At 39.5% G+C, this 21,360-nt stretch overlaps 1 protein-coding gene across 2 annotated transcripts; it reads right to left on the bottom strand.

The window, feature by feature from the left end:
* Positions 1 to 1,630: 1,630 nt before the first annotated feature.
* VPS9D1 (VPS9 domain containing 1) lies at positions 1,631 to 20,466 on the bottom strand. 2 transcript variants are annotated; one of them, XM_072422610.1, is made up of 15 exons: positions 20,310 to 20,466; positions 16,332 to 16,404; positions 12,518 to 12,607; positions 11,286 to 11,520; positions 10,951 to 11,062; positions 9,253 to 9,315; positions 9,069 to 9,121; positions 8,896 to 8,983; positions 8,402 to 8,487; positions 7,733 to 8,160; positions 6,742 to 6,871; positions 6,220 to 6,410; positions 5,917 to 5,989; positions 4,072 to 4,176; positions 1,631 to 3,446 (listed from the first exon to the last, which is right to left on the bottom strand). In XM_072422610.1, exons 1-15 carry the CDS (start codon positions 20,406 to 20,408, stop codon positions 3,347 to 3,349), a joined length of 1,926 nt encoding a protein of 641 aa, XP_072278711.1. In that variant the 5' UTR covers positions 20,409 to 20,466; the 3' UTR covers positions 1,631 to 3,346. The 2 variants fall into 2 exon arrangements, with proteins under 2 accessions (XP_072278711.1, XP_072278712.1); XM_072422611.1 differs by lacking the exon at positions 20,310 to 20,466 and adding an exon at positions 19,245 to 20,285.
* Positions 20,467 to 21,360: the final 894 nt, after the last annotated feature.

Raw genomic sequence — 21,360 nt, 5'->3', positions numbered from 1 at the left:
TACAGTGCAGAATTAATATAAGAGAGGACATTTCAGGTTTTCAACCCCAAACTGATTTTTCTTTTGTACTCAACCTAAAAAAACTTTTCTCCAGTTGGTCATTGTAGGACAATGAACTTTATTCTTCAGCATCTGACTCTAGGTTTGTGCACTGCAAATGAAAAAGCCCCCTCTAGTGGCTGTACCCCTGAATACTAGCCCAATAATAGCAAAAGAATAACCCTAAATAAAAAAAGTTTAGATTTAGCAAGGCTGGAGAGAGGAATCCTACCTCCTTGGACAATAAGCTTTGATTGGGGTTGTAGATGCAGAGCTATAGCCACTTCTTTGGTTTCCAATCCCCCTATGGGAGGTGTAAGCTATACTCACTTGTTAAAGAATAAAATCCTGTGTGATAAATGCGGCAACATAACTTGGAAATACATTGCATTACATAGTGCCTGATTTATTAAAGCTCTCCAAGGCTGGAGAGAATGGACTTTCATCAGTGAAGCTGGGTGATCCAGCAATCCTGGAATAGATCTGGTCCAGGATTGAAAACATTGACTAGAAATAGCAAATTACTTAGCAGAAATCCATTCCAGGTTTGCTGGATCACCCAGCTTCACTGATAAAAGTGTGTCCTCTCCAGCCTTGGAGATCTTTAATAAATCAGGCTCAAAGTGTCAACATATTATGCAGCATGTTATATAATACATAGAACTATTTTTATCTGTAATCTACAATACAACAAATACCCTTTTGGGCCATTTTAGTCACAAACTGATATTTATATTTTTGTATTGCATGTGGACGTTTGCAGGAATATGAAGATCTCACCAACCTTAAATATTGTCACTGGTGGAAATTAATGTAATGGCTGCATGACATCTAATTAGGTCATTGCAATATGGTAATTCTTGAAGATGTCACCCCGAATTTAAACTGCTCCTTATCATGCAAATACTAATTACCAGTCCCTGAAGATTATCTTTATCAATAGGTTCAGATCTTTCAGGGCAGCAATGGCAGCTGGCATACAGCATTTCTCAATATGTGTTTCCATTGAAGCATGGATGTCTATCTTCCTTTTTTGTATTGTTGATTCAGTGCCAGCCAATATGTGTTTCCATACATTTCTATCTTTAACAAAGTCTATGCATGCACGTTTAACGGGAAATGTTTTCACGAATCCCCCCTAGGAATTGGGGATCCCTGCAAGATAGGAATCCAAAGAATCAATCAAGAATCCAAAGAATTAGTCTTTTATGATCAGTCATCTGCTAGACCTAAACTGGTACCGGAGATGTGTTGGCTCTTTAAACCATAACCAACATCCTGAACCATTTTATTCGTAGCATGTGCTACAGCAGACGTCATACCCCAGACTCTCGTGCGAGTCCTTTCCGTGGAAAGCGCTAGCTCTTAAAATAGCAATCTTGGCAAATAAGATGCCCTGCATTCTAGGGAGTGGGGAAAGATATAAATACATTCTTAAATATTTAAAGATGCTGAGGATTTCACAACAGACAATTTGGATTACAATAGATAGGTTCCGAATGGCTGCTATTCCTTCCATTGTTCTTGCCAACATCTTGAATACTTTTTTTCCATTGTCTTTCCTTTATGTTAGAAAACACACAGTGAATCATTTTTGTTTTGTGAAATAGTTTATTAAAAATAACTTAATCTCAAGCACAAAAGTAATAAACTTCAGGCATCTTGGAGCTACTTTTACCAGCATGCTTTGGCCGAGCTGAATCTTGTAGTTCCACCATAGACAGAAGTAGGTTGCTGTAGAAAATAGATCTAAATATAATAATAATAAACCCAAATCCTGCTAAGGGTAGCCATACAGGGCCTGCTAAGGGCTGCAAGTAATTCCAACAATAGAAAATTATTAAAGTTAACCTGCCATGAGGGAAACGAGGAGATACTTCTAGAAATTACACATTGCCTGGCAATTACATTTCAACAACTTCAAATAAAACCATGTTGTAGGCAGAATAGAAAGATAACAGTTTATGTATCCTATGGGTTATATTAAAACAAAAACAACATAAACTTCATTTTAATTTAGTGTTTTTTTTTTATTTTATCTATTTACATAAAAAGTAATAATAATGTAACAGATGGAACCATAAAATCAGTGTACATTGCCCATCATACTCCTCCGATCAATGAGTCATTATCATACATCATCGCCCAGAAGTTCCATGATGCTCTAGGGATAGGATAGTCATTGTACACAAATCTTTTGGTTCAAAAAGACCTTTTATACTTTCTTTTTTTTAGTATTTTGAATGATATTGTCTGGCGTGGCAATACATTGAATCATAAAATCAGAAATATCTTCATACTTGTGTTACCAGACACTTCAGGCAAAGGATCCAGGAAACTAATATTATACCAATAAAAGTAATGCTTCTCTTAGGACAGGCAGAACTGAAGTCACATGAAAAAAAAAGTGCTGACAGGTAGATTTTTTTATGACAAGAGAGTCTCTGTACCTCTCCTTTACCATAAATGCTCCAATCTGGCTGTCAGTACTGTTTGGGTACACATTGAGCTGTGCAATGCTGATCTCTGACCCTGCACAATGAGAAAGGCAACATACGCAGGCGTTACCTCTTTCCAGCCTGGCCAATCAAGAAGCCGAAGACTTCAAACCTGGAAGAGCAGGTGAAGATACAACGGAGGAGAGTGCGAGGACATTGCTGGAGGAGATCACTGTGCAAGGTGAGAGTTATAAAGTGCAAATATGATAAAATCTTACCACCATATAAAGGACTTCAGTTCTGCTTTAAATAAAATCACCAGTAGCTAATGCACATTACAAATCCAGTGTCAGATAAAGAAGTAAATTTAAAGTGAAGGTGCTGCAAAATTACTAAATTCCAGATAGAAAATAACAGCTTAATGGTTACTAGAAGCAGCGCCCTTTCTTCCCTTTGATTTTAAAAAATCATCTACAGATACTTTGTGTATCTATAAAGCAGAAATTTAAAGTAAAACTCTAGCTGGGGTAACCCATCCCCATATTGTTTTATACAACATCAGCATTAGGTGCCCACCATTCCTCTTTCTGATGGTGGAATTCACAACATTTACAATATCAGTTATGTATCAGATAATGAAAGCAGGTTGTGAATGGGAGAGAACTACTGCCGAATGGCTAGCTGATAGCTGCAATCCACTGTTTTGCTGCAGATCCCCTTTAGATGACAATTTTAGTGTCAATTGACTGCAATAAGTGTATTTTACAAACAATTCTGTAACCAGGTCCTTTAGGGGAAAATTGCAGAATGAGGTTTGATCTGTACCCAGGACAGATGAAAGTTGTAACATAACGCAGTGTCTTGGCTCCTCAGATAACAGGCGGTGATGGCGGGATGGGAAGGGTCTCCAGGTAAACCAGTGCACTCATTAGGGAGGTCAAACAATAGCCTTCTTCCCCAATAAGGCTCCTAAGGAAGAAGCACAAATAGACCTTAGAATGTCTTGTTTAAAGGGTCAACAAAAAAATAAAGAAATTTTACAAAGCCGCATATAAGTCAGCTCCGACAGTAAAGTGAAGTGTTAGAATAGATGCGCCGGGTTCGCCCTATAGAGAATGCCAGCATACAATTAGTAGCATAGCATGTGGTGACAGGGTCTCTTTAACCAAGATAATTTGTATGAATGATCATTCTTTGACACACTGAGATTTATCCAGTTTCTTCTATTTGTGGGAGAGAATTCTGTCCCTTGCAGTATAAAATATAAAAGCTTCCCTGTAAATATATCATAAAAAGGGAGACCAGACAGCAGATGTGGTGGGAAGAGAGTAGAGGCACAAAGTAAAGTGGCCAAACGAAATCGAGGGAGACGGCAGTCTGCACATTTAGCTCAGGGAAATCTCGTCAGACAATAAAGCTGTCACAACAGCAGACATGTCAGCCGGGCAGCTAAAAGTGACTGACATTACAAGGCCAAAGCTCGTCCCGTTTATTAATTAATCGCAGGGCAGAATCTGTGACACTTACATAAACTGTCATATTAAAGTACATGGCGGCGCGGGCAAGGCAGCCAGTATTGAAGATGTGTACTCACCGTTCTTGTATGAACTCCTCCAATGCGCTGCATTCTGACAGCAAGTGGGACATGCCGCTTCTCAACACTACAAACGACAGGATGGGCAACAGGTCATCAGCACCACTGAAAAAGATCAAAAAGAAAACATGGTAAATGACTGGGCTTTAAAAAAATATTTTCTTAACTTGTTTTAATGGGATAGCCACAACCCTTACAACATCTCAATCCACGGTAGTGCAAAAAGACATCACCTACATGCAGTTTCAGCTGCAACAAAGCCAGCCACTAGAGGGAGCTGCTACCCACCCCTATTAGAAATGCCACTGAAAAAGTATGGCTTGCAAAGGAGGCAACACTTTTGGTTCAGAGTATTATTAATCAATGTACAATAAAGACAACACAGCTTATAAGCAAAGCACACACACAAAAAACAAATTCTAGGTGTAGAGTCACAAAGATACTACACAAAGTATGATGGCTTTATATCATTAGGCAACTTTAGCTAAGAATGCTATCAGGCAGATTTTCTTTAGAAGACTTTTCATCAGAAGCTCGGAGGTGCTCAGTACACTTAGGAATTCTTTTGTGTCCGAGTTTGGGGTCATGACATTTCTGTCTATCTGAGTTGCTGAGGGTGGTTGTAGAGGGGACCCGGAGAGGAAATATTGTGCGTTTACTATTCGTTTAACTGGAAACACATCAAGGTGTCCTGTGTGCCCGGGGTCAGCATCCCAAAGCTGCCTCCCGCTGTCTGGGGTCACAGAGGGGCCGCTCTCGATGCTGATGTGTCTGGATGTGTGGCTGTTTTAGTCTCATTATGCGCTGACAGTTGCACCCAGAGCATGCCCTCAGTGACAGTGGCTGCTGCCTGTGTATAGCCCTCCCACCAAGATATACTTGTCTCAATTTGTCTGTGTTACCCAAAGCCCTGTCCTATTATCATGCTCCCTGCTGCTCTCCATCTTCTGTTCCTGTCTGCTACCTAGCCTACCTGATCTTTGCTTTTCTGCATCCACAACATTCCTTGTGTCCCATAGTTCATACAGAGAAAAGTGACAGGTTCTCTTGATAGGGAATATACAACAAACATAAGGGGGAATAACACCTCCCTTTACCAAGGGTGGAAATTAGAGGAAAAGACAAAGCATGGCAGTTACTATATTCTTTATCCCCCCCCCCCACTGTCCTCTACAAAGAAGCTACATTCCTACAATACAAATATTATCTCTCTGACTTCTTTGTGTGCTGTATATTGCTGCCCTCCAATCCTGCTGTACGTCGGGGTTCTCTCCCTTCCACTCCTCTCACTTTGGTGCCTGGCTCCATTCCTGCCCCCATCTTCTGTCTCTCTATGATAATTAGAGCAGACAGCCGCTGTGCTTGGGAGCTGCTGCTCTGCGGAGTCCCGCAGCCCCCATGTGCTCTGCAGGACTGGCCATGTTCTACCCGAGACTGTCACATCTCATCCATCAGTAAAGATCCCTGCGGGGACCTCATATTTGTACCCAATAAACATCATGTATTCTGCAACCTGGGCACATGAGGAGGAAGCGAGAGAGGGAGACACGAACACAGAGACTCATATACAGATGGAAGAAGACTATATAAAGCATTAGCAACTTCACCGCTGTCCTGTCACCCTGCTGTCTGTGTTGCTCATAGTTACGGCTTTCAAAAAAAGTTAGACAAGCTTCTTCCTTAAGGGAGGGAGGTTACCTGAGTACCTGAACAAATCTCCTAGTAAGATAATCTAGTAAAACCAATCACTAAAATAAAAGAGAACATGTAAAGAGATTTTGCCGATCCAATGTTCTCTGTTCAGAAAAGGTTTCCATGGTATAGTGTTTAGTGAAAGATACTTACATGGAGTCCCATGCAGTCCCAGGGGTGGCACAATACTCATCAGCACACTCGCATATCACCCGCAGGGTCCTCACTACAACAGACATACAAACATGTCAGTAAAAATTACAGACATGTCCTCATGGTCACTGCATGATATGGCTTTAATGTAAACCCACCTCCAAGGCTAAAGCACCCAAATACTATTAGTGAGTACCATAACCCAACTCCCAACAATTAATGGTATGTTGTATATCAAATATCTGATAAAGTCATTTAGTGTAATGAGTCTGCAATTTCCTATTTAATCTCTAGTTTGCTTACCGATGCACTCCAGCTTTCTTTGTGGGGTGAACTGCCGGGGCAATTCTTCCAGTTCTTCTACAGCTGACATGTATGGGTTTTTGATGTCCTCAGGGTACAGGTGTTTTGATACTCCCACTACAGATGGAGGTGCCGTGCTGTATAACTCCATGATCCGAAGAAGAGATTCCTCCCGGGCAGAGTTAACCTGCCTGAAAAAACAGAACAAAGATTCAAATTTATTAAAAAGATATACCTGGTTTATTTCACAATCCATTGCAACAAAATTCCACACATGGCCTTTTCAAAGATACACCACCCTATGTGATAGTTTAATTACTTTTCTCAGATGCCTACACAGAGCTTGAGTTCAAGGCTGCAGCTTTTCCGATTACAACTTAAGTGGTCATGTGATAGCAGTAGCAGACAGACCTTTCTACTCAGCAATCTACAGCAAAAGCTATACAGGAAAAGATCTGCCATTCTCTAATAAAAATGAAAAAAAGGTTAAAGTATAGAAAAAATATAAGAGCTTTTTTTTACCTGTAGAGAGCCTGTAGTGCCGGCCATAAAGAAGGAAAGAAGGTTTCATCAAAGTACTCAAGGCATATTTCCTTAACTTCTGGCGTTGAGGGAAGATCCAGAGACAGTAAACATGAAGACACCACCGAGTCTGGAAAGTGAAGACACAAGCATGAGATAAAGATTTTTGGAACAGAGAAATTTTAGTAAGATAACAGTGTTAACCACGGACACCAAACTAATGCCGACCAAATAAATCTACAGTACACAATGCCCAAAGTCATGTAGCAGCCGGATAGCATGAACAGATGTTTGAAGCAGCTACACTGACTTAATTCAGGCCACAGTCATACAGACGAGTTTCCATGACAATGTTCAGGGATTCTGATAATGCTTTGCAAAAACTGTGAAATCCCTAACGCTATTCTAATAGCAATTCACTGTCATAATATTTCTCTGGTTTCTTCTAATGACACTTTTGACCTCCGTCATGTTTTATTGACCCTCTAGACGTGATGTCTCTAATTTTTCTAGATCATATGTTATTGGGCTGCACCTGAAGCAGATTTCTCCTTCCAAGTATACGGCTGTAACATTGTTGCCTCCTCTGACAGTCCTAAAATCTACCTAAAATCCCTGTTTTATGTAGAGCCACTCTGTGTTGCCCCCTGCTGGAAGTATAAGGGAACAGGTCCACTAACAGCCCATCAATAGTTATGCAATAGACATCAAACATTGATTAAGCTCATCATGCTGGGACACATTTAACGGGTGTCTAAAATTAAACTGGCACATGTCCCCCTTATATATATTCTGTTTCTGTAAAAAGTTACCATGCATGCAGATGCATTATATACCATGGATGATCCCTAGCTGTGTCCTGAGATTTACACATGCCTGCATGGCAGGGCAGAAGACCCAATATTTCCTTGCTGTTATACAGAGATAAATTATTTTGTCAATTTAAAAATCTGCCTATATTTCAGCTTTAATTGGCTGCAGTAGCACTTACCTCTGGCATTGTGGACCTCTTTCACTATTGTATTTAAATGTGATGCTGAAAATTCCCGCAGAGCTGTAGGTCTGGAGTGTAAAGAGGGTGATATTAAGTATTCCAAGTCTTCATATGAGCTCTCTAAATCATCATGGTGCTGCTCTCTGTCAGGCAGGAATTCTGTACTAAGCTCAAAGCTCTCCAGCTCCTCTCCTATGGAGCGGCTGTGTCTGATGGAAGGACGCTGGGTGCTGGGGAGGCTATACAGACTCTGAGATGTCCTCAGTTTAGAAGTGATTGAAGGTTCTTCCACAGGGAATGATTGGTAACCAGCAGAGGAAGCTGAAGATTCCTGAGGGGGGTCTTTGAGGATGATCGGGTATAAGCGGTTGTAAATGTTGCACTGGAGTTGCTGTACTAGTTTAATAATCGGATGTTCCGGGGTGCTGAAATGAGAGGAAAAAAACAGAAAGTATTAAACTCTGTCTGGTAATGCTGCAGGAGATAAGTATTTTAAAAGGGATCCAAAAATCCCAAAATATTGGGTAGGGGTAGGCATTTCAGTTTACTATCATAGCACACATGCCACATTTTCAGATTGCACAGATTTAGATTGGTTAGATAAGAATGGGGGAAAAGATTTAGTCTGTTGTTATCCTGAAAAACTTTCATCAAGAAGGTTCATACCTGAATATATGATAGAAGTAGCCGGAAACCAGGTTGGAATCATTGGGATTATTTTTTATCTTTTCCTTCCAGACCCGAGTCCATTCCTAGAGAAAAGATTAAGAAAAATTAATTAATGTGATCACAATGATCGAATGACAGAACATGAAGTAGGCATGAAATATACACAGCTTCGGTGAGCCACACATATCTAGAAATTATCCAAAAGATTTAACTCACTATTAGGAGTGTATTAGAAATATAAAGACAAAGGGCCTTATTTTTTTAAAGCTCTCCAAGGCTGGCACTTATATCAGTGAAGCTGAGTGATCTAGCAAACTTGGAATAGTAATGGATTGAAAACATTTGCTAGCAAAAAGCAAATGACTTTGAAGAAATACATTCCAGGTTTGCTGTCTCACCCAGCTGAACTAATGAAAGTGTATCCTCTCCAGCCTTGGAGAGCTTTAATAAATCAGGCCCATAGGTTGGCTAAAACAATGTGTAGTACTTACATGATCCTGCTCATACTCCAGCACAGAGGTATACAGTTTCTTCTGCTCTTCCTGCTCCGGTGTCATACTTATCTTTTTGGAAAAGCGTCTACAGAGAGAACAAATTGAAAAGGAGGAGAGCGCCTCGTAAACCAGGTTGAGAACCATGTTTCTCTCTCTCTCTCTCTCTTTACCTGTCTGACTCTTCCTGCAATCTGAGTCTCCGTTCCTCAGCCTTCCTTTTAAGCTGGTGGTGGAGGTTAAGGCATTAGCATATCTTTGGGAATTGTTTGCAGAGTGTTAAAAAACCTTTATTATGCAAATGAAGAGAGGTGACACTGCTAGCCCATTACACTCTCCACCCACATTGAAGGATACTGTCTCTTCTCTGGCCTTTGCAATCCTTATGTTTTCCATAATTTGTCTCTGAAGTGACAAAGTCTAAAAAAAGAAAAACCAAAAAAGATCATGAAAAAGTTATGACAATAGCGTTTTAAATCCATTCTGCTTTGGTTCTTGAAGCATAACTGTATTAATAAAATCACATTTATAGTAAACTTTAACATTTCACCTAAAATAGATTTTGTTCCTTTCAAATATGCAGCTTTTATTCAAAAGATACCCAATAATCATGTTATATAAGGTCCTTGTTTAGGTACTTGCTATTATATATATATATATATATATAAATTTATATCCATTCCTGTTCTATGCACTCCTTGTGGAGCATACAATCAGGATCTGAAATCATAATTGGGCCCACAACCCTGGCTCATCAAATGATCATTCATTACTGGGACTTGTAATTTCCTCCTATATATTGTCATATATTTATTATATTATATTATTATATATTTTTACAAACACTTTATTTAAAGTAATACAATGTTTAAGAACTTCATAATCCATTTTCATCAGAGTTCATAGTTTCTTATTTAAGTTGACAACACAGCACTTGAATCTGCAGCTGTTTTCCCAGCCCTGTCCCATCTGCTGGACTGCAGACTATCCTCCCCTCTTATGTTGTAATGTACGTTAGTTGACTTTTTTTAAGTTGAATTTAAGCAGGATTGATAGCACTGCTTTGGGTCTTAGTAAGTTAGAGTCTTCAGCTTAAATAAAACATTAGATCATTGGACTTCTTGCAGTAAAAAAATGTCCTTTTCTCTATATGTCTACATTGTTAAACGTAAAAATACAGGGAAATGTAATGTATAATAGTTAATATTAATTTTGTGTCCTCCACAGCAGTTACAATTCACAGAGATCACTACATGTCCAATGGGTATGAAGTCCTCTGTGCTTGCTATAACACCAAGCCCATGCATTTTGCAGAACAGGCTTGGATATGGTTGGAAGAAACCTCTTTTTGGTAACTTTTAGTTTGATTTTGTGAGGGATAGCAAGGGCCCAAATAGGTGTGTTTGGCAATACATTAAACAGAAAAAGAGAAAAAAAAATTAGCAAAGAAAGAAATGAAGGCCCAATTAGAAAGTAAGGAGTCATGTGTCGTATTTCAAGATTTATGCTTAAAACTTCAAATATTTAAAAAACAATAAAAGAAAACAAGATTTTACTATGTTTGTATATTATATCTATTATTATATATTGTTTTTTCTGTTTTAGTTGTATGCTGTGTTTGTATTCATGGTATATTCCCTAAAAACCTGCAGGTATCCCCCAAAACGCATCAGAATTTATACAAAGACCACTTTTCAATGTTGATAATTCTGTATATGGCCTTCAATATTTTGATACACATATTTACACTTATTGTGGTTGTACTTTGTTTTAATATTTTCTTGAATACATTTATTTGAAGTTTTAATCATGTATCTTGAAATACTTCACACTATAACTCCTTATTTGTGATTAGGCCTTCCTTCCTTTATTTGCTAAGATCCTTTCTCTTTTTTTTGTTTAATGTAATTTAATCTAGGAAGTGGTTGATTGTGACTGATTGAGATCTTGATGTTGGGAAGCTGGGAGTGCATTTCCTTATCTTTATAATATGTTTGGTATTAGATCATCTCCAATTTATTCATGTAAGTATAAGGGTCCCATTCCATCACTAACCAGAGAGGTTTTCTGAGTAGCCTGTCTCGGATCCAATCTGGACAGACGGACTTCATATGCAGCCTTCAGCTTCTGGTTTTGTATGGAAGCCTCTTGCAGGGGTGTCAGCTCCCTGTGCATAAAGGACATACATTTTTTTGTTAATAATATTAAACAGGATTTATATAGCGCCAACATATTACGCAGCGCTGTTCATTAAATAAGGGGTTGCAAATGACAGACAGATATAAGCACACAGGAGGAGAGGGCCCTGCCCTTAAGAGCTTACAATCTAGTATTTACAAACAGTTTCTTAATAAACTGATATATACAGACTTTAAATGATAAGGTCTCACTTTTTAGATTTCTGAGCCTCAGATGCTCGGAGCATCTTAAAAACCTCAGGTGAGGGAAAGCCACTGTGTTTCTGGATCTCTTCAGAACATGACCTACGGTGACCCAAGGAATGGCTAAAAGAGGCTCGAGAGGGTGCAGAGGTAGCTGTGACAGGAGTAGTGGCATTGCTGGAAACCTCAGTAGTGGCTGGAGGGTGAGGAATCTTCGTTGCTGACAAGTCTACATCAGCTTTACCTGTACAAAGAAACACATTACACTTCCATTAAGCGCTCCTTTAACAAAAGTGAGAAATGTTTTCTGATGGATGAATTTAAATTCTGAGCAATGAAAGAAAACAGATACCTCAGTGTCTAGCCAATACCCCTACAAATTATTTTTTAGTAAAGTTTCTGTTAGTTGCACTAACAGAAAACACAGTCACATGATCTGACACTTTGATTCTGGTGCCAGACTGGGAGCCTGGACCATGTGATTACATAGGTCATAAAACGTTAAACAGATTTGCCCAAACAGAAAAGGGGGTTTGTAACACTCCTTTGTCTCCAGCTGAAACTCATTTCAATGTAATGCTCTTCCTTTTCTTTTCTTTTACAGAGACAACTAGTTACTTTCTGCTGTGCAAACTGACAAACTATAAAATGCTGATGAAGATTCTAGACTTCTACTATTCTACTAAAAAAATAAAAAGGTTTTCATTACTGCTGTGTCTTGATTAGAGAATGCCATTAACAACAATGGGCCTGATTTATTAAAGCTCTGCAAGGCTGGAGATGATACACTTTTATCATATAAAACATTTTCTAACAGTAAATTACTTTAGGAAATCAATTTCAGGTTCGCTGGATCACAGCCTCACTGATGAAAGTTTATCCTCTCCAGTATTGGAGAGCTTTATTAAATCAGGCCCATTGTCACCAGGTTAAATGACAAGAAATTACCCCAGGGGGGCAACAGGTGGAAATTTCCCTCTGTTCCCTTTAAGTTGTTATCTGAGATTTTCTCTCACTCGCTAAGGAGTCTCCATTAAAAGCAAATCTCTGTAAATAAACTGTATTATTTGCAGTTAATAAATCATTTAAAAGGCAACTGTATTGTTAGCAGAGTTGTTCTTTAATAAGCCCCATCCCCAAATGCAGCTTGGTATATATAATGCCTATGTTCCTTTTTATTTCAGTGATATTCATTGTGTGGCCCTGGTCAGTGTAACATTACTGTGTGTATATGAACTCACCTAGTTTGTCTGCCGTTGACCTTGCCCTCTCCAAGCATTGCCCAGCCAGTTTTAGCATTTTCTGTGAATCAGAGTTCAAAGACTCAACAGCTGGCGAATCAAAATAGAAAAAAATAAAGATTATGAATTCATATTAAGAACCATAGCAAACATACACAATTAGATTGACAATTCATAAATCATTGTTGTGCAAAGCAATATTTCTATTGAAATGATTTTATTATAATACTTTTAATATAAACTTTGTTCACTGGTACATATGGCTGGTTAGTATAAGTACAAACAAGTTTAAATATATTATTTAAACAGCTAACAGATGAGATTGTGTTGTGCCAGAAACCTGTATAGACCTCCAAGCAAACCCATGTAAAACACAGCAGGGGGGTCATTCCTGTTCACACGTGCAGGAATGTACACACACATTACCATGTGTTATGATATACATAGGAGGAATAGGCTGTTAACACACCACCACAGTTGTAAAATGTGAATGGCCTTCTTTAAGGAATGCAGCCCATCAGAACACATAGAATATACATTGTGGTGCATTTGGTTCTGATGTGGAATGTGTCAGGGGCTCATTTACAATCAATGGCTCCAAAACTAATTTCAATAAAGCAGATACAGTTGCATGCCCACTGGGTAAACTCACACGTGCAAATTGGAATGTAACATGAATGTACAGGCAAACATTCTGATTTGATTGTTCTAGATGAAGTGGACTTTATATTTATTTATATGTGCATACACGTGAATGAGTGAGAGAGGAGGAGTCCTACAAGGATAATTACCTAATGATTGCCTACCCTAGGGCTGCATACACATGTGCAATAATTGTCATTGGAAAGGATCTTTAATGATCCTTTCCAACGATAAACACCTGCACAATACATGAACAAGTGCTGTACATACAGCACCGTTCTGCTCTATGGAGAGGGGAGGGGGAGAACGACGGACCGGCACCCTGCTGTGCACTCTCCCCCCCCTTTACTTCCATTAAGATCGTTTGTCATCCATCGTCCTTGGATCTGCATAGACGGTCGTTCAGATGATGGACGACAAGCGCTGTACACACGCCAGATTCTCGTCTGATATCGGCCTTGAGCTGATTATCGGACGAGAACCAATGCAAGTGTGTACGTAGCCTTAGTAATGAGAACTGTTAAACAAAAGCAAGAGTAAGTAATACATTTACAATAAGTAAAGGAAAAAAGACCCCTTAAAGTAAATATATACAAGTTTATAATGCCAGGTCCTTACATAATATAAAGCCAAACAAGGGAGCAAGGGAGTTTAAAAAAAATGTAGGACTTTTTTAGGCAAAACTAGTAAGATATTAAAAAGCAGAAATTTAATATAAAAGATCATTGATAAAATTATACATCATCTAACGTAATCATGATACAAAATACATGAATTTGACCCTTAGTTTTTGTACATTCAGCAAACCCTCTCGAAATGTTCCTATGGAAAACTGCATTATATTTCAACTTTTTTGTATCCAAGAAAACATAGGTTGCTGTATAACACAAGGTCCCACTAACAAAGCAACCTATGTTTTCTTGGATACAAAAAAGTTTGAAAGTGCAAAGTTAGTTTTCCACAGGGATATTTCTAGAGGGTTTGCTGAATGTACAAAAACTAAGGGTCAAATGAATGTATTTTGTATCACGATTATGTAGGATGATGTATATTTTTAATATTAACCATGTTTTATCCTTTTATAAAAATACATTTCTACCTTTTAATAACCTATTCGTTTTGCATATAAAAGTCCTACTTTTTTGGAACACTATCGATCTCTTATTTGGTTTAAAAAAAATTACAATGATTTATACACCAAAGTTTGTTTGGATATTGTAATTTTATTATTGAAATGTGATTACCACATGTTGGTTTCACTGTAAAACAGTTTGTGTGTTTGCTTTAAAACCCCATCTGTTTTGTTTCTTTTGTTTATTGTTTTTGTTTCTGTAACCTGCAGTTAGGTTAACTGGCTTCCCCTCAAAATTAAATAATTGATGAAAATTAGACTGCATTAGAGATTAACATAGATACAGATATTAACATATGACTGAGGTAGGGACATTAGATTGTGAGCCCCTTTGAGAGACAGTTAGTGACATGACTACGGACTTTGTACAGCGCTGCGTAATATGTTGGTGATATTTAAATACTGTGTAATAATATGTAATAAAACTGTAATTATATATATATATATATATATATATATATATATATCTATTTATTGTACAGTGCCACACAATATGTGGGGCTATAATGTTAAATTTAAAATTATATATCCATAACTTTATCTAATGTAATATTAACGTCAAGTTCAACTATTTTGACCATACATTACATGTCCCACATCCCAGCTATAGATTTATATTACAAAAGAACCAACAAAAAACATAAAGGGACATTACCAAATCTCTCCATGTGTCCAACCTCCTGATTCAAGTCATGACATTCTACATGTTATTGTGATGTATTTATACGTTTTCAATTACATTGTACCATTACGTTAAGGACTATTCTATATTACTTTTAATGTAAAAAAAAATGTGATTTAGTGCCTAAAATGTTCATTCATGTTTTCTTTTGTGAACACACACACACTTTATTATTAATATTATTATTAATAAAACTTTCAAAATGTTACTGTTATCACCAGAGTTAGGGAGGTGACAACGGTAGGTGAGGTAAAATATTTCATTAGGAATATCTGTCTGTTTGTTGTCTAAAGAGATTTCCTATTAGTATTAATAATAAACAGGAATTTATATAGCACCAACATATTAGGAAGCACTTTACAACAAAAAGGGGATGCCAATGATGGACAGATACAAACCACGACATAGGAGGAGGAGAGGACCCTGCCCAAAAGAGGTGAGGTTAAGTAGGACACAATAGGAGGGGGATATGGAGGAGGTTACAGTAGTCCAGATGAGAGATGATAAGAGCATGTACAAGGAGTTTGGTGGTCTCAGGGGACAGGTAGGGGCGGATTTTGGAGATGTTGTGTAGGTGAAAGTGACAGGACCTGGAAATGTTCTGAATATGGGGGGTAAATAAGAGGGCACAATCAAAGGTGACTCCAGGAAAACGTGCCTGAGGGGAGGGAGGAATAACAGTGTTGTTGACAGATATATGTCAGGGGAAGATTTGGAATTTGAGGGGGTGATGATAATGAGTTCTGTTTTATCCAGGTTGAGTTTCAGGAATCGGTCAGACATCCATGATGGGATGGCTGACAGGCAGCATGAGACCTTATCCAGGACTGAGGGAGACCGGTCAGGGGAGGACAGATAGATTTGAGTGTCATCAGCATACAGATGGAACTGTATGCCAAAGGAGGATATGAGACTACCGAGAGAGGAGGTGTACAGAGAGAAGAGAACCGGTCCAAGGACTGACCCTTGGGGAACACCAACAGGGAGGAGCGTGGGCGAGGATAAATTACCAATCAAAGAAACTTGAAAGGAGCGGTCAGACAGTTAGGAAGCAAACCAGGGGGGCAAAAGGCAAAAGTAAATAATCCAAAAAGGAATTTTAATCCTTCTTTATCTTATGCAAAACCTAAATGGAAAGCATGTGTTCTACTACAAAACTCTCTGACTCAAAAGCCAGACAATAAAAGGATTACCAAAGCAATTAAACTTTAAAGGGGCCACATTTAAATTTCTTGCAATATGCAAATTATCCTAAGTGGGGGCTGAGCTGAGGATGAGAAGTTGGTGGTGGGGGAGTTTTATTTTTACAATGGCCTACAATGTACAAACAAGATAAAGACATTTAACATGACTGTTACCATTCTGCTCAGCTTCCTCAGCCAAGAACTGCGATATGAAACCAACACTCTTCAAGTACTCCACATAGGCCTCCTGTGTGAAGGAGAGAGAGAAGGAGGGGGAGAGGGAGAGAGAGAGAGGAGGGGGGAGGGGGGAGAGAGAGGGGGGAGAGAAAGAGGCAAGAGGAGAGGGGCAGCGAGAGTAAGAGAGGGGGAGGGAGAGAGAGAGGGGGAGAGGGAGAGGAAGAGAGAGAGAGGGGGGAGAAAGAGAGAAGAGGAGAGGGGCAGAGAGAGAAAGAGAGGGGGAGGGAGAGAGAGGGAGAGAGAGAAGGGGAGAGGGGTGAGAGAGAGAAGGGGAGAGGGAGGGAGAGAGAGAAAGAAAGGGAGAGAGAGCGAGAGGGAGGGAAAGAAAGAGGGAGGAAAAGAGAAAAAGAGAGGGAGAGATGGCGAGAGGGGGAGAGGGAGGGAAAGAAAGAGGGAGGAAAAGAGAAAAAGAGAGGGAGAGAGAAAGAGTGAGTGAGGGGGGAGACAGAGAAAGAAAGAGAGAGAGACCAAAGGGGGGGGGGGTTGGAGGAAAAAAAGAGAGAGATTCTGTAAACTGACAATTCTAACAAAGGAAACAATGTCATTACACTACCATAGACTGGACACTCACTACAATTTACCCAATTAAAAGGAAAAAAATATTCAGTTACATTCATTTGAAAAGTGCACAAAATACCGGTTCATCCTGCCAGAAATCTGGGGAGCTTATAACTTCCTGTGCTCTGTCTGCACGGCACTGGAATCTTAGGCACCATTGCTTTCTCTGTATCTCAGTTTACTTGGAGCCGATCATTCGGATTGTGTGCACATTTCATCTCCCATATCCTATTTGCCCCATGTCATTAATTTGAGCCAATTAAAACAAATGTGGTTACCAGGGTAAGGCTCCATACAGACATCGAAGGATTATAGCTGGATATGATTTTTGATATTTTGTGATTGTTTCCAGTGACAGAAGAAGGAATGAGCACTGTACACACAAAACCCTTCTGTTCTAGAGAGGGGAAGACAAGTAAGTGACATCCTGCTGCGTTCCCCTCCATAGGAATGCACATCAATTGTTTACGATTGATTGCTCTTCAGTTTGCTATTGCAAATTAATGAATGGTTTCTGCTGATGCCAGATTTCTGCTTGGGACAAGCATGACCGTTTGTCTCAGGCACCAATCATTTACCTTGTATATGAAGCTGAAGACACAGAAAGCATAAGCAGAGATGGAAACATGTCATCTGTCATCACAAGGTTTGAAGCCCAACTACTGGTTGGGTAGCACCCCCCTCCCCAACTCTCTTCTTTCGAATCTTCTCAATCTACATCCAAATTTTATTACAACCAATCACATGACTTCCGAATTATTATTCCCCACTTCTTGACCAATGGGTGGTCTGCAGATAACCGTGCTCATGTATTGATGTGTGTTGTTATCTGAAGCCTGGCATTGTGAACCCAGGCTGGCGTGATGGCACAACCCCAGGGGGTGCGCCAGTAACATGCTGGGCTCATGGTAAGTGGGTTAATTGATAATAATAAAGTAAAAAGAGGAGGTGGTAAATATTAAAGTACACTTCCAGCCCAGCTCCAGTCAAGGTTTTGTGAAAGGGTTAAAACCTCTGAATCTTTTGACTCCTTCTTGTTGGGGTGACCCTGCTCACATTTTGATCCAAAAACATGCAGTTAGGTTAATTGGCTTCCCCTTAAAACTTGCCCTTGGACTGCGATATACCTATGACTATATATTAATAAATTGGAAGAGTCCGTCACTTAAATTAAATATAGAAACATTATTGTGTTATGTCTACCCCAAAACACAACTAAAATTAAGCCAAAAATAAACAGAGGGGTTTTCCAACATTGCATGTAAACAACACAAAGTCTTCCCTCCTATTGTGTGATACTTCCTCCACCTCTAGAATGTAAGCACATCGGGGCAGGGTTCTCTCCTCCTCCTGTGTCACTGTTTGTATCTATTATTTGCACCCTTTATTTATTGTACAGCGCTGCGTAATATGTTGGTGCTATATAAATACCGTTTATTCATAATAATAATAATAAGAATAAGAATAATAATAATGAAAATATTAATAGTAAGCTCCTTGGGGCAGGGTCCTCTCCTCCTCCTGTGTCACTGTCTTGTCATTTGCAATCCCTATTTAACGTACAGCGCTGCGTAATATGTTGGTTCTACATAAATCCTGTTTAGAAATAATATTATACAGAAGTACAATAGAGCAAAATAATACATTGACCATTGGGCGGCACTAAATATACTGTATACTAGTTCAGGGTTATTTAGGACTTATTAGTTGCCCAAAATGAAATAAAAGTCCTTAGGTAAACTTCCAAGTACATGAGTTGCTGCCTTTCTAAAATTTAAACCCGACGCATTTTGACAGAGACCTTGGCTTCCTCAGGGGTAAGTATGGGCTTGCATGGTATTAGATGCCCCAGAAGTTATAGGAGTAGGTTAATACCCAGAACTAGTACCTATGTACAACCCAGGACTTTAAACATTAGCTTGTGAGCCCCTTTGAAGGACAGCTAGTGACATGACTATGGACTTTGTACAGTGCTGTGTAATATGTTGGCGCTAAAAGAATTCTACTGGGTAGATAAATACCATGATGACCTATTAGTCTCCCTGTATAGGGAACAAACATGCGGTGCTGGAAGCGGCTGATGAAGTCCGGGTACAGCAGCACACAGGAAGTACTACACATTCTTTACTGTCCTCCATAGAACACTGATGGGTCCAGTTCCGCTAAGTAATTTTTTTGTTCCTTCCGATCCTAAATTACAGAATTGTCTTTGTGTAAAATCCCATTGGGAATACAGGATGCCCCCCTTCCCCTTTCTGGAGAGCAGAACAAAGACTTACATCTCATACTTACCTTAGCAAGGTGACATCATCCATCTTCTGGTGACGCAGAGCACAACAAATCTGACCAAGAGGCTCCCAGCATTGTGCTGAAGCATCTTCTCTGAATATTTGGAGTGTTCCCTATTTCCTGGGATCTCCTCATTAGGAGGGCGGGGTCACCCCCTGCACTACAGAAACCATGGAAGAGGTGGATGACGTAGGGGAAAAAAAGAGAGCCGATCTCACTGTGCTTGCGTGAGATCGGCATCTCTTTCCCTTAATAGAAAAAATGCCCCTTCTGCGTATGTCTGAGATCATAGCATGCGCAGAAGGAGCAGCCAGGATGCGTGACGTTGGTATCCCGGGAGGCTCTGCGCTCCCATTAAGTCTTGTTCACAGCGGCCATCAAGGCTGAAGGGGGAGGTGCTGCACCTTTTTTATTTTCTCTTCTGCACTTACAAGAATAAAAAATGAATAACATTTTCTCATTACATAGAAGGGTTGTCTAGCCTTTTATGTAAAGTGAGAATGTTGAGTTTAGGTACACTTTCATAAGCAGACCTAAATTTAGAAATTTCACTTTACATAAAAGGGTAGACAATGCTTTTATGTAAGGTAAAAATTCTGTTTGTTTTTTTAAGTGCAACAAAAAAAAGGGTGCAGCACTGCCCCATAATTCTCGATCGCCTAGGCGAATGGGAGCGCAAAGCCTCCTGGGATACCTACGCATCCAGGGAGGCTCTTGGGAGTTCCTTCTGTGCATGCCCGAGCAGTGTATTAAATGAAGGAGATGTCACCTAAGATTTCGGGTGGCATGTTTTAGGATCTCACTGGTAAGGGTGGCGATGTCACCACAGAACTGAGTTTCCTTTCCCCCATTTATACCCAGGGATTGGACCCCCGGCCTCTGACTGGTCAGGGACAGTAAATGGGGTTTGAGCTATTAGGAGAACCTGTCACATTGTACAGAATGAGGTGACAGCTTCTCTGGGCTAGGTCTGGGGCCCAGTGGTCGCTCCTTATCATCAACATCCTGAGTTATAATAATTGGTGCACTGCCTGAGGTAAACACCCAGCCACCCCTCCCCTTGCTCACCCGGTGCCGGTTCCCGGTGTCCAGCTGGATGGCTCTGTTTGCCAGTTTCATAGCCCTTTGCAGCGGCTTCAGAGCCCCATCCCCAGCTAGGGAAGCCATGACAGCAGCCTGCTGACAACCAATACAAACAGGACCACCCAGCTTCCGGAACCCGAGCAACACTGCTCCTCTTCCTACCCGGAAAATAAACTAAACGCACACAACACTGCGAGAGAGCTTTCTGATTGGCCCAGGGAGCAGCTAGAGCCAGGAGAGTAGATTACGAGCAGCGCCACGTACTGGTTGAAAAAGGGCATAACAAGATTAGTGAAACACATAAAGGGTATGTAATAGTTGACCATGTATTATTAATATAAATATTATATAATAATATTATATTATTTTTAATAATTATTATTATACAGTACTTAAATAGCACCATCATATTACGCACCACATTAGAAAGTCCATAGTCATGGCACAAGCTGTCCCTCACAATCCAATGTCCCTACCATTGTCATATATCATTACTAAGTCTAAGGTCAATTTCGGAGGGAAGCCAATTAACCTAACTGCATGTTTTTGGAATGTGGGAGGAAACCCACACAAACACGAGATTAACCTGGCAAACTCCATGCAGATAGTGTCCTGGCTGAGATTCAAACCTGGGACTGCAAAGATTAGAGTGCTAACTTTTTATTATTATTATGCAGCATTAGATATCAAATAAGGGCAGCAAATGACGCTATATATGTATATAGTTTAACACAAATTTTTTTTACAGCAGAGGAGAAAGATATTAACTCCAGACGCACAATTAAGACGTCATCAGCGGAAGGTTTTATTATATATATATATATATATATATATATATATATATATATATATATATATATATATATATATATATATATATATATATAAGATATACATAATATATCTTCAGTCCTTCCTGGTCAGGCAATAATCTAAATCCATCGTTATGGTATATTCCATAGTGTCTGTTTTATAGGTGCAGACCAGCAATCCAGCTCTGTGGTCCAGGTTTGTCCCCTTCCCCTCGTTGTGATAC

This window comes from Pyxicephalus adspersus, chromosome 9, assembly GCF_032062135.1.
Source record: "Pyxicephalus adspersus chromosome 9, UCB_Pads_2.0, whole genome shotgun sequence".
In the NCBI taxonomy this organism is placed as follows: domain Eukaryota; kingdom Metazoa; phylum Chordata; class Amphibia; order Anura; family Pyxicephalidae; genus Pyxicephalus; species Pyxicephalus adspersus.
The sequence above is the reverse complement of the archived record's forward strand: the minus strand, read 5'-3'. Positions and strand labels throughout refer to the sequence as shown.

What these genes read in the sequence shown, in the direction of transcription:
- VPS9D1 (XM_072422610.1), bottom strand. Translation starts at nt 20,408, where the DNA reads ATGGCTTCCCTAGCTGGGGATGGGGCTCTGAAGCCGCTGCAAAGGGCT. An exon ending in AGAGGTCCACAATGCCAGAG is followed by an intron (nt 6,872 to 7,732) that starts GTAAGTGCTACT and finishes TTCACTTTCCAG; the next exon opens with ACTCGGTGGTGTCTTCATGT. An exon ending in GGGACTGCATGGGACTCCAT is followed by an intron (nt 4,177 to 5,916) that starts GTAAGTATCTTT and finishes GATCTTTTTCAG; the next exon opens with TGGTGCTGATGACCTGTTGC.